The sequence below is a fragment of the Sphaeramia orbicularis genome, chromosome 12 (genome assembly GCF_902148855.1).
Source record: "Sphaeramia orbicularis chromosome 12, fSphaOr1.1, whole genome shotgun sequence".
Lineage (NCBI taxonomy): Eukaryota > Metazoa > Chordata > Actinopteri > Kurtiformes > Apogonidae > Sphaeramia > Sphaeramia orbicularis.
In genome coordinates this window covers 46125984-46143702 of record NC_043968.1, presented here as the reverse complement: position 1 = coordinate 46143702, position 17719 = coordinate 46125984, and the positions used below count along the sequence as shown (strand labels likewise).

General features: G+C 37.6%; 1 protein-coding gene across 18 annotated transcripts in view; it reads left to right on the top strand.

Moving 5' to 3' along the window:
* eps8a (EGFR pathway substrate 8a, signaling adaptor) overlaps positions 1 to 16206 on the top strand; it is a 50579-nt gene extending 34373 nt beyond the window's left edge. For 4 of the 18 annotated variants that reach the window (XM_030149934.1, XM_030149932.1, XM_030149933.1 and 1 more), the window contains exons 8-23: positions 45 to 181; positions 1697 to 1767; positions 2174 to 2300; positions 3043 to 3131; positions 3218 to 3292; positions 3701 to 3849; positions 4717 to 4900; positions 4984 to 5117; positions 5654 to 5765; positions 5989 to 6129; positions 6236 to 6271; positions 6871 to 6894; positions 7155 to 7386; positions 7639 to 7822; positions 8955 to 9087; positions 13988 to 16206. In XM_030149934.1, the coding sequence (XP_030005794.1) occupies positions 45 to 181; positions 1697 to 1767; positions 2174 to 2300; positions 3043 to 3131; positions 3218 to 3292; positions 3701 to 3849; positions 4717 to 4900; positions 4984 to 5117; positions 5654 to 5765; positions 5989 to 6129; positions 6236 to 6271; positions 6871 to 6894; positions 7155 to 7386; positions 7639 to 7822; positions 8955 to 9087; positions 13988 to 14098 (1939 nt within the window). In that variant the 3' untranslated portion in view covers positions 14099 to 16206. Of the gene's footprint in view, positions 1 to 44; positions 182 to 1696; positions 1768 to 2173; positions 2301 to 3042; positions 3132 to 3217; positions 3293 to 3700; positions 3850 to 4716; positions 4901 to 4983; positions 5118 to 5653; positions 5766 to 5988; positions 6130 to 6235; positions 6272 to 6870; positions 6895 to 7154; positions 7387 to 7638; positions 7823 to 8954; positions 9088 to 10641; positions 10695 to 12680; positions 12697 to 13987 lie in introns of all 18 variants that reach the window. The other 14 variants (XR_003936866.1, XM_030149944.1, XM_030149948.1 and 11 more) reach the window with 14 other exon arrangements.
* The last annotated feature ends 1513 nt before the right edge of the window (positions 16207 to 17719 follow it).

Below are 17719 nucleotides of genomic sequence, written 5' to 3'. Positions count from 1 at the left end.
CACCAAGAGCTGATTGATGAACTTGTATTTTCCTCTTTCTGTAGGATGATCCTAAAGAGTGACGGGATCATCCCTCCACCCCCTGCTGCTCCTGCTCCTGAACCTCCAGCAGCTGACAGTCAAGTGGACGTGAAGAGCAGAGTGGCTGCATGGTCAGCCTGGACCAATGAGCAGCAAGACTGTGAGTGATGTCACAAATGTTTTCAAATCCAGTCCATACTTTGATCAAAAGTTCAACACTTCAGAAACATTTTCAAAGACACTAAACATGTGACTTCAGTAAACAAATTTCAGTAGAGTTGGAAGTAGACTGGAGCCAAGCAATGTAAAGTGCTCTGACACTGGAATAGTGAACTTTAACCTGGGGCTGGTGATTATTTATCGGTTTTAATCTGGCTTTTGGGTTTGTTCTTTACCACAGGGTTAAACTGAAAGAATAAACCTAAAATAACTAAATAAATACCATAAGAATACAAATAAGAACACAATGATTTAACAGAGTACATGACTGACTGAGCTAATATTCAGATCCACTCTTGCCTTAATGATATGATATTTATTTATTGATTGATCCCTGTTGTTTATTACCGTAGTAACAACTAGCCTTCCGGGGTCCACATAAAAACAAGCAAAATATTCAAAAGTTATTGGCAAAAACCAACAATGAATGAATAGTGTAATATTTAGTTCATACACCAATTAATGTTCCAAAAACAAACAAAGCTAAACCTTCCAACATTTCATTATAGGCAATAACCAATAATAAATAAATGTAAGACATAAGAGTGGACTATTTACTTCAAATACAATTTAATATCAAATAAAAAAGTCTACTTATTAAAATTAGTGGTTGATACTTGGTTCAGTGATAGGCTTCTAGATATCAGTTTGGACAAAATAAAATCACTTTTCTGTCATGATCATATAAAGCCTCAACTGAATTCTTTCTGAACAGCTGTTCTTAATTTCTTTTTGACACCCTCACTACTGATCTGAATTAAATACGCTAGCTGGTCGTCCCATATTAGCATAGCCACATGCAGTACAGTTTCATTAAAGCTTTCTTTTTTTGTAACGCATATCTCATAGCATAACTTTGTCATTTGTATGTATTAACTGAGAATATAAGTGAGATCAATCAAAAATATTAGTCACAGTCACACGGTAGACAGTTTTTTTTTGTTTTTGTTTTGTTTTTTTACCAGTTTTCCTTTCTGTGTTACTATTATATCTTTAAGTTCTTCATATATTGGTGAAATTATAATTGTGAGAAATAGGCAGCTCTTTACTTGCCCATGTTTGTTGTTTTTCATCTGGTGTCAACATCAACCCTACAGTCTGGGTTGACAGAGTTAGTTCATAACCACCTTCCTGTTAAAGCTTAGCCTGACTGCAATGTCAAGATGAGTGGAAAGGGGAAATTAGATCCTGGGCCTGGGGAACTTGCTTTGTGATACAGGTACCTGGTCCGATACTGGATCCAAAAAACTGAAAGTGGTTTAGCAAAAGAACTGGCCAGTTTAGTCTGGGCTGACACAGGATTTCACTGAGTTTACACCAGTCTGATAACTGTTTAGCCCAATTTAAAATGATGTGACATATGAATAAATCAACTGGTAAAAGGGCTGAAATATGGCAAAAGTCATGCAAGAAGATCATTGTATGAAGTATTGAATTTATTGTTTTTTGGCTGCAGATGAGAGGCAGAGACAGTTTGAAGAGGACGGATCAGTGGAAATGACAGCAGCTCAAGTCGACAGAGATGTGGTGAGTCCAGAATAGCTAACCTGAAGCCAGATTTCTGATACGTTGGATTGAATGTTTATTCTGATCATAGAGTAACTGGTTTCAGTTTGAGGTCACCCAGATTTACTGACGATAGATGGAGGATTTAAGATGATTGAACAATGTATTTAAATATAATCATAGTTTGGAAGCTTTGGAGATAAAATCTGGTTACATAAAGGGAAACGTCTGAATGTCAGAGCTGTGTGGGAACTGCTCTGCTTTGTTAGTTTGGGTTTAATCATTAAATCTGAATAAATGTCATGCTGAGGACAAATGGGAAGGTGACATGAAATAAAAACAACCCTCCATACCTCTGTTGTTGACCGTTTGAAACTAAATGTTTTGCAGATTTGCAACACACAACTGATCAGTTTTGTTTTTGCAGCAAATTCTGAACCACATCCTGGACGACATCGAGTTCTTTGTCACCAAACTTCAGAAAGCTGCAGAGGCTTTCAACGAACTAAACAAGAGGAAGAAGTCTAAGAAAACCAAAAAGAAAGGACCAGGAGGTGAGGACAGATCCTGGGTTCTACATTGGCTGACCTCAGATCAGTTTTTTGTTCTATGTTGAGCACTTAACAACCATGAAACCATGCATAATAAGTACAATATTTAACAAAAGCTTTAAAAGCCAGAAAAATAGAAGAAACATGTATTAACAGCGGTGAAAGCATGTTTCCATCCACTGCTGTTTACATTACATTTAATTAAAATTAATAGTTGACTAAAATTAAATAGGGGCTGTGTGTCGCAATCAGTGCTCAAATACAGTTGAGAGGCTTATTCTGAATGCGCTGTTTACACGTCCAAAAAATAGCCATAATACCGAACAATATCAGCATATCCCACTCTTTGTAATTGGAAAATGCTCCATTGGGAAAATGTCCAAATTCAGAATATTCAAATGAAATATGCTGCTTACATTAGATCTGTAAATATACTCATTAAGAAAACAGCTGCTGGAGTTGCATTCCAGTGTGGAAAACAGTAATAAATAAAAATGTTATAGATTACGTCAATAAAAGATAGATCAATTCAAAGTTTCCACCTCAGTGAAAACTTCTTTTGAACTTGTTATTCAAATCCACATATTTACATTCAAAACTACATAGACATTAACACCCTTTCATCATAAACTGGAAATGCACTCATCTAAATGTCATTTTTCTCTGAACTTGGTGGAGAAGTGGTTAAATTGCCCTCAAACTGACCTCATGTTCTTTTTATTGTGGTTGTTATTTCATCCACCAGAGGGCGTCCTGACTCTGCGTTCCAAACCTCCCAGTGAAGACGACTTTGTGGATTGTCTACAAAAGTTCAAACACGCCTTCAACCAGCTGGTGAGAGCATCATCATATGTTTGTACAGTGTTTCTTCATTTTAAACATTTTACTCTTCAGATGTCTGACTGTGTGCTGCTCTGCAGGGGAAACTGAAGGATCACATCCAAAACCCGAGTGCTGTGGATCTGGTTCATTTCCTGTTCACCCCACTCAAGATGGTCAGTCTCAAATATACTGTATATCAATTAAATGTCAGTTTTTAATATGTTGATGTAGTTTAAATGTAATTGTCATGTGTAAAAATGGAATATTACTAAACATGATGTGTTAGTCCTGAAAATAAAATCATAATGTACAGAATATAACGTATCCCTCACACAAAGAAAACAGACCACAGTGGAAATGTATAACATACATACAACATACAAGGCAACAAACAAGAAAGGTATATTTTATAATATTCATGAGAAAGTGTTAAAAGCTGTAGGTAAAAGAACGTGTTTTTTGTTTTTTTTTAAGTCATCTGATTATTATGTTTACTACATATTGGTTAAAATTTAAAAGTATACCTCCTGTTAAACATCGTCAGTTCCCTGTCATCCATGTGACTTCTGTCCATCCTGCAGGTGATCCAGGCATCTGGCAGCGTGGACCTGGCCCGCAGTGTCATTGTGCCCCTACTCACCAGCGAGGCCATCGACTTCTTACATGCCTCAGGAACAGCAGAGGAGAGGCACCTGTGGGTGGCGCTGGGAGATGGATGGACCAAATGCAGGTGGAGAATATGTCACAGCCAGATAAATGCTTTTTACCCAGTCAAATAATGTTCTTAGAAATTGGTGATTTATCCAAGGGCCATCAACCATAGCTTGAAATTGAAGCCACAGATGTGGCTTAAAATAAATTCCACAGATGGCCACTAGACGCTAACTCTCCTGTTGAACTTCTTTAGTTATACAAAGTAATTTTTTCCCAACTGGGTTAGAACTAGGGTTGAAAAATTGATTTTACAGCTAATAGTACATACAATGCTTTAATGTTTTATATCACATTTAGACAGACAGTTAATATTATATTGTATTGGTTCAGGGTTAAGTTGTGTTTTTTTTATTATGACATAATTAGAAAGCTAACGTGTACTTGTTACTCCTCGGCCAAAGGGGTATTGTAATCTTTTGTCATCTGTCTTTCTGTCTGTCTGTCCATTCTGGCTAAGGGGTATTAGTGTGCAGCACATTATGTTAAATATTGCAGCCCTGAGTTCTGCCACACTGTAACATTGCAGACCTCAGCATCCTAACAAGCTCAATACCTGCCCTTATAACGATGAACTAAGTGGTGGCATGATGAACACTTTTTGCATGTTTAATGACATTAACACCACACACCAAATTACTATTTTCGTTGTGATGGTTGTCTTAAAATTTGATTGTCAGGAGCTTTTGAGCATCCAGCAAATTAACTTGAAAAAGCAATTCACTCAAAGCATTGGAGAGCATATGGATAACAGCAGGTTTTATCAGTAACTTCTGTTTTCTTCCCAATATTGCTATTGATAGCAGATGTTTTGAGCTGCTCTGAAAGGCCTTACAGTATTACATAACCTGTGTACAGAGGAAAAATGTTTGGTGTTTGCCTCCAGGTTGGAGTGGCCTAAGGATCATTATTTCCCTCCCTGCGTGCTGAAGTTTCGGGATGGCTGGGAGCCGCCAGCGTCGCCTTTGGTGGCTCCATCTCAAGAACAGGAGCTGACTCAGCTGGCTGAGAGCCTTGTCAATGCTGAAATCCAGAGGAACGAGGAGCTGAAGCTCAGACTGACCCAGGAGGTGGGACATCATGTAATACATACTGATGACATCAACAAAACTCCATTAGTGAGCTCTTTAATTATGTTGTATGTGTCTTGCAGCAGGCAGCGGTGCAGAGGTTTCCTCCTGTGGACGGGTACGCCTTCAGCAACACTTCCTACAAACGCATGCAGATTCTGGACCAGGACACGGCCGTGGCTGCCTTTAAACAGGCCATCAGCCGCCGTGTGGACCGGTAACTTTAAGGTTATGGGAAGCCCTGGAGAACTGCTCCCTCTTTACTTAACTGTCAACTAAAATCCTCCTCTGAACAGCTCCTCCTGTTTCCTACTCAAGTTCTTTACTTCATTGGTTTAGTCTGGTTTCTTCTAGTGACTCGGTTTCTGCTGATTCAGATTTCTTCTTTATAAAACACAAACCTGAAAAAACGCTCCTCTCTTAAAATGCCTATTTTTGGACTGATCATTATTCTTCCTTTATATTTAATTAACCTCTGAAATCTTTAAAATTGAATTATATCTTTTGTTTCTGACCTGATGTAAAGTTGGGACACTTCTCCACGGCTCTTATCATCCAAGCAGCAGTCAACGTTTTGGTCCTTAGTTGTGATTAAAACATCACAACCATTTGTTTTCTCTTCATATATGTCGGTGTTTATCTGCAATTTATGTTACTCATTATGAGGTTTTTAGTCACCATGTACATTTTTAGTTACTACTGATTTTCTGTGTAAATATTTTAATCTTTAATCAATGTTCAATTTGATTTCAGAAGTTATGACGCTGAAGGCAGAGGCCAACAAAAACTGATTGCCAAATCTAAATATGACTTTGTTGCAAGAAACAACACAGAGCTGTCTGTTCTCAAAGATGAAGTCGTAGAGGTAAACCACATTTTATTATCAGCAATTTATTCTTACATCAGGTGAAGTGTGTGTATAGAGAGTTGTATTTTTTAACCCCTGTGTTGAGTTTAGGGTCAAAAATGATCTGTTATTCTGTTCAATAACAGAGTTTTCACTGTTAGAGTAAAAACACATAGTGGAACTGATTTAACACAATCTGTAGAGTTTTTAAACACGTAAGTTTTTCTCAAATATGCAACAGGTTCTTGACGACAGGAAACAGTGGTGGAAAGTTCGAAATGGCAGCGGGGCGTCCGGCTATGTGCCAAACAACATCCTGGAGATCACCAAAGCTGTGGACATGACGAGCAGAGGAGAGCCCATCTACAGCCACACCATCCAGGTACAGCACATATGTCCATGCCCATCTGATATTTCAACTTACACATTTCATTTTCTGCTAAATCATTGTCATCTCCATCATGTTTTCACCATTTTAACAAATGAAGCTCATGATGCCAAAGAAGGAATTTGAGTTGTTCAAGGTACAGTACAGCAGTGGATTCTAGTTTGCAGAATGAAGAGTATTTTTCCTCTGATTTGCTTTGCTGTGGATCTTAAAGGAACAGTCTCACATTTCATGGTAGAGCCTGAGTCTGATGTGAAGGTGGATGTGTTTAGACTACCAACAATGTAAAGGATTAAAACAATTTAAAAAATGAAGACAACAATAAGAAATGCATACAATCAGATAAAAGTGACTAAGGAGAAGCCACAGATTGAAAAGGCTGGGTCTCCTCGGGTAATAAAAGAAGTGGATAGAACAAGTAGTACAATTTTATTAGTAAAAATATTGTGTATGCTGTATCTTAAACACAAGCGTGTTTGAGTCTGCAAAACTAATTTTAAATGATGTGTTGAATGACTGAGAGCAAAGTAGTTAAATGTGTGACTGTTTCTTAAAGAGGTTTTATGGATATGATCTGTATGGTTAGTTAAACAACAGTGAAGGTAGAATAGATATTTGACCCACCGTAGTTCCTTCAGATGCTCTGTAGTGAGTTTGCAGTGCTGTGAATAAAAATACATTTTGCTTTATCATCACATTATCATCATCTTTGTTTCATTCATGTTATGTTGCCAGCAATTACTGGGAGAGTTGAACGAGGTAACCAACAAACATCACCTCCTCTGACATTAAGATTCATGTAGTAGAAGTTCAGAAGGACTAATATGTGACAAGATGGATATAGTTGCTGTGTAGTTTAGTTCATTCTGCTGTAGTTGTATTGAAGACTTGAACTGATCTGTCTGCAAACCCCATGCTGATAGTTTGATTTTTAAGTCCATTGTCAAAGACACCAGTCTATGCAACTGTAGAGTGAATATTAGCAGTAAATCCATGAAAGCCATTCTGTCATGTCCCAGAAGCAGACCACCTCTAAACCAGTGGTGACTCCGATGCCTCCGGCTCCAACACCACCCCCTCCGGCACCGGCCAGGCTCCCCACACCACCACTGCCACCTCCAGCCACAGAGCCTGCCAAGCCAGCCACCAGCAGTGGCAACCCTGTCAGCCGACACAACAGCCTGACATCCAATGAAAACAACACTGTTGCCCTGAGGGACCATGGCAACCAGCGAGCTGCTCCTGCCAACCGTGAGTCAGCTGAGAGGGCAAACGGAAACTCTTACATTGAAACAATTATACCGTCCTTTTAATCAAGTATTTCTGTTGGTGAATTATGACATTTGTCTTAAAAATGGTTGTCAGATTTTTGAGAAAAAAAGGATTCAGAGAGAAGTTGTGGGGAAAAATAATTACCAGTGTAGATACATGACACCTCTACTTTAGTACAGTAATGTAAATATTTGTTACTTCCTACCTGTGTCATCTTCGTCCTCCTAGCAGGACGGAAATCCAACATGGAGGAAGTTCAGGACGAGCTCATGCACAGATTGACTCTGGGTCGCAGCGCTCAGAAGAAGTTTCAGGTTCCGTCACGGAGCGGCAGCCTCCCAGCCATCAACATCACCTATGACTCCTCACCTGACGACGTCAAAGCCTGGTTAGAGACCAAAGGCTTCAGCCCTGTGTGAGTCACAACAACAATGACACATGGAGGCCCATTAGTGCCCAAGTGCCCCTCATTGAATGAAAAGAAGAATGGAAAAAAAAAACAAAAAAAAACACCATCTCTAAAGCTGGATTCAGACCAGAGGCTGACATGCACACTATATGGCTTCCTCCAGATAATGAAAAGTAAAGTGGTTGTTTGAATCAGTCAAGCTAAGTCAGACCCATATAAATATGGGTCTGACTTAGCACAAAGTAAAGTAAAGTAAATCACAAAGTAACTTATTACCCCGTCCCCCGAAGGGGAGGCAAGGGGTATTGTTTTTGGTTCAGTTTGTTTGTTAACACTCTAGCAGCAAAACTGTTGGTTGAATTCATACTGAACTGTGTTTATAGATTGCCAGTGACCAAGAATAGATGTGATTAGATTTTGGGGAAAGTAGGTCAAAGTTTGAATTTTTAAAATATTTTTACTTCTCCCATTTACTTATAATGGGTGAAATTTCACATGACTATAAAAACATCAATTTAGTTTCAATTTACGTCAGACTTTGCACATATATAGACGCAATTGATATGCTGACATCAGCACATACATAGACATGATGACGTAAGATTGACCGATGCCAAAATAAGCTACAATACGTGCGAGGGGCGGGGTTTGTTGTGCCTGGCACCACTTGTTAAAATAGATATTTAGAATGAAGATTGTACAAAAACCACCTGTGGGTTGTATCGTTCTTGAGACCTATCTCAAGACCACATAAAAGTCTTGTGGTCTTGAAATAAAACCTTGAGTCCTCTTGCATTGTGTAATTTGTTTGTGATAGGTTTATATCACTGCAAAACATCCTGCTACAAATGAAGCCAATTACATGACTCAATTCTAATGTTGTATTTCTTCACATATATGTGTGTTTGGAGTAGACATTTGCAAAATCTTCTGGAGAAAACTTGTGAAACTAAACTAGTGTGTATTCTTTGGTATAAATCCTGCTAAATAAGGACTACAACATTACTTTTGAAATATTTATTAACATGTTTTGGCTTGGGTTCACCTACATACAGTGGAGGTGACAGGGTACATGTGACCCTCCCTCCGGGGTTACCTGTCCAGGTGAGTCGTAAATGCTGCTGCTTTCTGTCTGCAGAACCATTACCAGCCTCGGTGTGTTGACCGGTGCTCAGCTCTTCTCTCTCAACAAAGAGGAGCTGAAGACAGTTTGTCCTGACGATGGTGCTCGAGTCTACAGCCAGGTGACGGTCCAGAAGGCAGCGCTGGAGGTGAGTGTCCGCAGTCGTACATGAGGTCTTCAACAGCACACAGCTAAAGCCAAAACTCTGACTTTACAATACATTTGATCTCTTTTATGTGATAAGATTTTTATCATATGGCAATGCAAATCCTTAACAATAGTGATTCTAAGAAAGGAATACAAGTGATTATTAAGAGTAAATATTTGTTGTCTTTTATGGAGGTTTTTTGGCTGTGAGAGATAATCAGACAGTATTTGGGAAAGTTTTTATGACTTTTAAGATGAGTTGGTGATTGTATTTCGATGTGGTTTTGTTGATGCTTCTTGCAGCTCAGAAAGCTTCCAGTCAGCTGATTGTTCCTTAGACAGGCACAAACAGCAGCAAATGGGGAAGAACTCACAAACTCTTATTCAGCTATAACACATAGAAAAGAAATTTAATATAAACCGATGTTACTGAAGAAAACCTCAGTGTGGTGCTTTCTAGATTCCCCCTTTATTTGTTACATTTATCAATAAATGCCCTAAAAATACAGACGGTTTGATGCAAGTCATTCAGAGCACTTCACTTTATATCACAACATAATTTCACATATCATTTATTAATAATAATAATAATAATGATGATTATGATTATTATTATTATTATTATTATTATCAGAAATTAATCATGTTTAATGATGTATAATATGTCATATCAGTGAAATACCTGCAAATAACATTAAACTTAAACCAAATGAAACGTACATGACAATAAATAAATACCTGTCTCTCAATCTGAGCATTGTTGAAAACATTTGATGTAATTTAAGTGCACAAGTCAACAAACATAGGACTCATTGATTTTACAGAGCAGACATGGGAAAAAATGCAAGGCCAGAACTGAGGTTTAATGGTATCTGTTTGATGGTTCTATTCCACCAATAACAGTGTGGTTGTTATACAGTAACTTGTCACTTTATCCAATCCCATATTGAGAGGAGATGAAAATGTGGTGCTTATTATCTTTACAAACAACGCAAATCAGATAAAATCTGAGCAAATCTTTTTTATCTTAATCACAGTCTGATCACTCCAATGATTAACTTTTTAAAGAAATTACAAATGCACTGACCCTGACATTCTCAAACAGCTGATGCAGGCACTGACATTTTTGTTTGCACCGTTTTATGTTTATGCTGCATGTTGAGTATCATCTTATTATATAGAGGACATTGGTAGTGAAAAATGAAAGTATCAGCTGATAGAAATGTTTGGCCAACAGATGAGAGCATCGTTAATATACTTTGAAACTGACAGAAAAAAGGCTTTGCACCTAAAACATGTACAGATGCGTTACAATAGTCATGGCTTGGGTCCATATTAGGGTCAAAATTCTATCTTATTTGATTTTGCCAGTATAAAGGACATGGTGTTTTAAAGTATAAATACACAGAGGGTTGAATGTTTGTCCCTGTTTACTGCTGCTGTTCATGTTGTCATATGTGGAAGCTTCTGTTGGGCTGTGGGTCAGTTCAGGGCCGTCTTTCTATCCCCCAACTCTGCCAAGGTCTGGTGTGTGGTGTCTATTTCCCACCTGCAGGTTTTCTTCTGACACCCCTTTGATCTTCTGACTCTGTAACCACATTCATTAAGGTATCGTGTCCACAAACTGACGCTCATGTCTCCGTCCTGTTGGCCAGATTTAAAGGAGCAATGACACAAACCTTCTAAAGGTCACTCCATCCAATTGAAGATTTTCAGTTCCAGTAAGCTCCTCTCTGAGACTGAATCACATGACCTGTACCCGAGTTTAGACATAAAATGTTGACTTTTGACTCTGTTGTCAATGACCTCTGACCTGACTGTTTACAAGTTTTATATCAGCTTGGGCCTTACCATGTAACCAAACAACCCAGAGAACCTTCACCTCTGTTGCAGAGCAGTGTTGGAGGGTTGTAGATGTATCAAGGGGGGAGGTAAGTCTGGTAATGCTACAGTAGGTGTCAGTGCAGAGCTTTAAAGGTGATGTCAGTTTGAGCAACCAGAGTCACAGGACCGACACAATACAAGTAGAAATCCAAGTGGTGAGATGTGGGTCTAATTTTTTGCAAATTAGATTTCATAAGTCTGTCCAAACTCTGACAATCAAGCTGTATGAAATCTAGATATGACAAAAAATGGAAACGAACTGTTCTGAATAAGGTGTTTGGTCTTTACTTGGACTTAACTTGGGATGTTTTCACACCAGAAGGTCAGAACTGAAAGTCAGTTTAGTTCTTTTCTTTGTTTTGCGTTCACGCTGCAGTATTGGGCGTAAACTGATACTGTCATCATCATCTGCATGAGCTCCCTTTGGAGAAGCACAAGACCTCAACATTTAATACATGTTTTTTTTTACTTGTACTGTTAGTTTTTCTTTTGTTTTTTGGTGGTGACACATTCCTGACGATTACTTTTTTGAATTGGTCTGATGGTCTGACCAGTTGTTTTCACATTGTAAATGAACGGAACCATGTTTCAGTTTGATCAAGGTTAAATGTCTTGGTCAGATTAAAGTCTGGCTGTTTGAGCCACATCGCAGTCGGATCGATGAGGTGGTTGTGAAAGCGTCCTTATGCTGCCGTTATCAGACATGATGGTCATGATGGGAGACTTTGAAAATCTGGCTTGAATTGAACTTACTCAGCTTCATTTTTGGACTTAATACTTGACTATATTTTTGAGTTTTCACTAGGACATAAAAAAAAAAAAATAGAAATAAAAAACAAAAAGCTGATTGATGGTCAGTATTTGCATTACCGCCATGACATAAGTGACTGAGTTTTTGGATTAGTTGGTGAATCTGGCCTTCAGGACGAAGCTCATCCGTTTATGTGTAGCAGCAGTTTAAGGTAGCAGCACTAACTGTCTCGCTGTGGCTGTATAGTAAGTCCTCCTTAAAACCCTGAGTGCATCAACACCAGAGCATCCCTCTTCCTGTTGACCTCTGACCCTGACCTGTCCTACTGTGACCCTTCACCCCTGTAGATGACAGGATGTAGAGCTTTTCCAGCTGAAATGAGATCTGAAGAGACAAACCTGTGTCTTGTGTCTTAGTTGAGCAGCCTTGTGAACGTGACCGTTGTGTTAAATGGCTGCAATAGTTACACTACTCCTTTAACAATAATATTAATGTTTTTTTTATAAATCTTGAACAAATATGTAGTAAGTTTTTCCAGAGTGTGCTCAGAGTCTTCCTCAGACTCTTCTTTGCTGTGTAATATGGCACTAATTATGGCTAAGTAATAATAGTAATAGGAATTTGTATTAGTTACAATTTACCTATTGTAAACTGTGAATTTCAGACACCGTGAATAAATATTTTGGAGAAATCTGATTATACAGTGAAAGAAACGGTGTATAAAAAAAAACTAATTTCCCCTTAAAAATTACACAAATCCTTATTGTAAAGATTTCACTGATATTCTGTGTTAAGTGCAGATATTCCTACAAAAACAGAGTAACTATGACAAAAAAAAGGTGTTTTTATCCTTTTTACACGTATGTGTTTCATTTCTTAAAACCAAACTCTAAAAAGGTGATTTATCAACACGTCCATACCTGTTTCTTAAGATGAATGTGGTTTTGATCTGTTGACAGTTCCAGAATTTGTCTGGTAAGTAAAACTCTGCAGGTTTGTGTCTCTGATAGCTTGACATCATGTGAGGATCTCAGAATCAGCTTTGAACATTTTCACAGTTTTTACCTCAGAAGTTTTCTTCTTTAACCTTAACTGGTTGCACAAGGAAGCAGAGCTCTGTAGGAAAAGCAATGTATAAAACAACATCATAATGTAGAAATATTTACATTTTTAAAACTATATATGTGGAGAAACGAATGAAATCACAATTATTTGTTGAAAATAAAATGACAGTTTAATGACTTTTTAAATTTCTGCCATTGTTTATTGTTTAATTATGAATCACAGTTGGGTTTTTTAAATGTATTTATTAGTTTTCATCCTCATACTGTTCTTTCCACTGGAGTCGTCTCAGATCTATCACAGACCAGACTAAGTCAGGTTTGACAGATCTTTGTGCAGCCAGTTTGGTACTGATACCATTAGTGCTGTTTGGTTTTACCCAGCATGCACCCTGATTCAACCAGCTGGCTCATATTATAGATGTTAAATGCACACGCTCTTTACAGCAGGTCTAGGCAGGTCAGACACCGTCACTGACTGTGTTTACATAGAGGCTTCAGTTCCAACAGTAATAAAGGGTTTTTAAAGAATCTCTTTGTTTTTCCTTTATTTTCTTAATGCTTGTGCTTTTTCTTAACACCACTGCGTATCTAGATAAGCACTGAACAAAATTACATTAAATGAATAAATCTTTGTGCCTTTTCAAATTAAGATGAAAACTAACTGTAAAACTTAGACGTATTCAGGCTTGAAGTTTTTGTATAGATGTATTGGAAAAGTAGAAATAAAATCGGATTTTCAGCAATAAATTAAAGATATAAATGTACATCGGTAACAATTGACAGTTCAGTTATTTTGAAATCATTCTTATATCTTTATCTGTTTATTTATTTGTAATGTACAATGTAAACTATAACATTTATATTGAAAATAAAAACACAATGTGCTTCATTTAACAAATTTTATTGGAAAAAAAAAGTACCATTACCAGGGTGAATAGAAATGAATTATTATTTAATAAAATTGTCATGAAAGCGGGTAGATGTATGAATGCACTGAAGCCTCATGTAACATCAGCCAGATTTGGCAGAAGATTTTTCCAGCAGCTGAGGAGAAAATCTTCACACATGCTTATTAGTTCATCGCTTCAGAGACAATGAAACACAGATAATAAAGTTATAAAGTGAAGCTTTGAAGAGTCTAATGAGCTTTGTGTCTTCTGTCTCTGTATCCTTCTTTTTTTTTGTTTTGTTTTGTTTTCCAGAAGAGTTCAGGCTCTGAGCTGCAGGAGATCATGAGGAGGCGACAGGAGAAACTGGCAGCCAGTACCTGTGATTCAGGGGTGGAGTCTTTTGATGAAGGCAGCACCCACTGAGCTCCACAGACCTCCCTTATTTTATTTTATTTTATTTTATTAGATTCACTGTCTCAAACTGCAACCTGCTTTTTTTTTCTTTTTTTTTTTTCCCACACATTGTCCATCCTCAGGCGGCGGCCGACCGCGCACAGTTCGTGAAGATCATGCGGCGGCGACAGGAGCTCCTCAGCTCGTCACCATAGGACAAAACTGAACATCTGGAGCGTCCGGTTTGTTAAAACACATGACTCTGCCATGTTTGCCTGAAGCTCATGTGAATCTGACAGGACGGAAGACAACCTACTCAGTGGTTTCTCCAAAGTAAAACCTCTCAGTATTAATTTTAAGAGAAAAACAGCCGCTCCTCTTTGTGCCTCTAGTTCCTTTTCAGATCTTATAGATGTGGTTAAATCACGTTTCATCCAGTCTCGGGTCATATTCATAAAACATCACAGCTGACTTACCTGAACTGTAAACATTGAAGAAATTCAGCTAATACTGAATTGAACATCTCTCCCATGAGTTAAATGTTTTAGTAATATGTGAACAGTCTGGGGTTTGTAGGTGGATCGAACTTCACAAATGGAATGTAACAGTCGTAATGGTGTTCTCACCAGTGTATAAAAATGTGTTTTTGTTGTCTTAGAGTGAATTGTTTGCCCACAAAGGAAGCAGGACATTTCCACCACGGTTCCATAGGAGTTTAGAGTGGACTTTATTCCATTTCATGGTGGATGGTGTTAATGCACCTTAATGGTGGATGTCACCCACTGTAAAATGAATAAAACCCAGAACAGACAAAAACTGACTCAATAGAGCGACGCTGGTGTTTGAAGTCATTGTTAGGGTGTAAGCTGCAACCTCACCACCAGATGTCACTAAATATCACATACTGAACCTGTGAGGAGCCTGGACACTGACCCTGTGAAGACATTTCAGCTGATTCAGCACAAAGTCTCCCAAGAAAAAAATGGGCCCATTTTCTACAAATCCCATGTCCTCTGAACATTCTGATACTAACATAATAGTTTGGAAGACTTGAATCAGGTGAAAATAGACTTTGTTTGAGGCTCGTCTCTGTCTCAGCAATGAACTGTCATGAGATCTCATAAAACACAGTTTCATCTGAAAAAGGACAAAGTCAGCAGGAAAATAAAGAGGATAATTACAATAAAATAATGTTAGTTATGTGTAAAAACACAGTATTAATGTATTGCTGTTTTATTTAGACTTTCATCCGTCCACGCACACTCAGGATACAAACTGAACGGGTTTGTTTTTTTAAGATAAAGCCTTGTAAATCCAGGATCTTTGGTGTTACTTGGTGACATCTGAGCTGGGGTTTTGGCCACAAAAAAAAAAAAAAAAAAAAAGGCCGGTGCTCTGTGTGTTCTGAGATTTTTAGTGTTGCAGATTGTAAATCTACAAGTAGAGTATAAACACAAGATAAGGGCTCTTTATATGGAAATGAAGCACAGTGATCATCATCTTCATGGGATTCCTCCACAACTATAACCTAGTGTAGAATATTGTATTTAATTTGTGCAGTCAGAGCATCCTAAATCCTCCCAAATCTCAGACTGGTACTTGGGCTCTGAGTGAGCCTTCACTTTCTTCAAATAACAAGCTTTTACTCTGAAAATACTGAGGATTCCTGAAGGTCAAACCTCACCAAACATGTTCATTATTATTATTATTATTATTATTATTATTATTTAGAGTTTGGAGAGACTTTTAGCCTGATGACATTTTGTGAGTATGACCCAAGAATCTGTTTGTCTAACAGAGTCAAAACAACTGAATCTGAGCTTTTGTTTTTAAATATCAGATTCCTGGAAACCTTCGACAGTCTTCAACAGAAAAGTCCTCCTACTGTAAATTCTGATAATTCTGTAAAAGGCACAAACTGGAGCTGACAAGTCACGTGAATATAAAACAGAAAAAAGAAATAAAAAGTAATTGAATGTTGGCCTGAATGTATCCTGCTTTAGTAAACACATTAAATATTTCTGTACATTTCATGTTATTTCGGTGAACATGATCTAATCTGTTTATTTTAGTGTTATACCAAACAAATATATAAATAAGTTAATATAAATGATGATAGAAATGATCGACTGAAAAACGAAGAAGTGATTCTTCTTTCTCTAAAATGCACAAAAATGTCCTAAAAATGTAAATTTCTGAGTCCTGACATTTAGAGACAAACTTTCTTAGATGATGGTAGATACTGTAGATGAGCATTTTTGCACAAAAATAAATAAGTTTATCTGTCACAGGCTGATCAATAGATATTCTAATGACGTCTTTGTGAGAGGTCAGAGGTCACAGTGTGCAGTGACTGAATGTAGAAACCCTTTGGCTTGTCTCAGCAGAGCAGACTTCACCAGAATCACGTCAGGAACCAGTCGACTCAAATCAAAAGCCTCAGCTGATGCAAACCCATGGAATGAAGCCACTATGAATTCAAGTCTTTATACCTGTTCATTTTCTGCCAGAACGAGTCCAAATGTCTTCTGTGAAAAAGGTCTATTCTGCAGAATCTGTGGTGCTTCTTTTAAGCTCCACCCACACCAACCAATAACCTTACAGTTACACTGCCTACATCACATGTCGCCGGGCAGATGATCCCCTGCTCCGATCTATGAATTTTCAATTGAATTTTTTAATCTTTTCATTCTTTCTTTTCATTAATATTCTGAGACAAAAGTCAGAATTCTGAGGTTAAAATCAGAATTCTGACTTTTTTTCTCAGAATAATAATAATAAAAAAAAAATTGGACCTTAATTTTTATTTAATTATTTTTCCAGTGGTCCTCAGTTGTGAAAAACTGTTACTATTATCAGAATATTTAGAAATGCCGATTTTAGATTTGTTATCCCTGTTGTGAATTATTGAAAAGATTTGGGAAGCTGGTAGAAAAGTACCTTTACCAAACCTTGCATCCCTTGTAAAACTGAAATGCAAAAGACCATTTACTAACAAAAGCTAAAAAATCTAAATGATCACAAAAGTGCAAAAGTCTCTGAAAAATCACTTTGAACAATCCAAGTTGTGGACATTTTGTATCTGGACACTCATTCACAGGGGAGTTACAGCCTCATTAACACCCTTAAACTGTATATATTCTTTTTTTTTTTGTTATGAACTGTCCCAGAATCAGCTGGTCATTAAAACCAGCTTTACTGTTCACACTATTTTATACATGTCTTTAAACACACAAAAATGCGACCAAAAACTGTTGACATCTTCATCAATGGAGCAAAACCACAACCTTCGACTGTTTGAATGCATTTCTACTGAGCAGCCTGAAAAACGGAGTAGCCAAGTCAATGTTAATATTAATATAAATATGTACATGCTTGCATATAAGAAGCTAATGAGCTAGATTCCTGTCTACACTCACTGTGGCATTGATTGTATTGATTTTAGTTATGCACTTATGTTTCGGAACAGTATGAAACAGTAGCTCAACGCTGTAAAAACATCATTGAAAGCTGTGTAGTTTCCAGTTAAAGGGTAATTACTGTCAGTGAGAACAGACGTACTGTTTTTAGTGAACAAACAGATGCCAATCAGAGACATTTAGACTTGATAATATGCATTTGTACATCTAGAGTTTTCATGGTGCCTTTTTC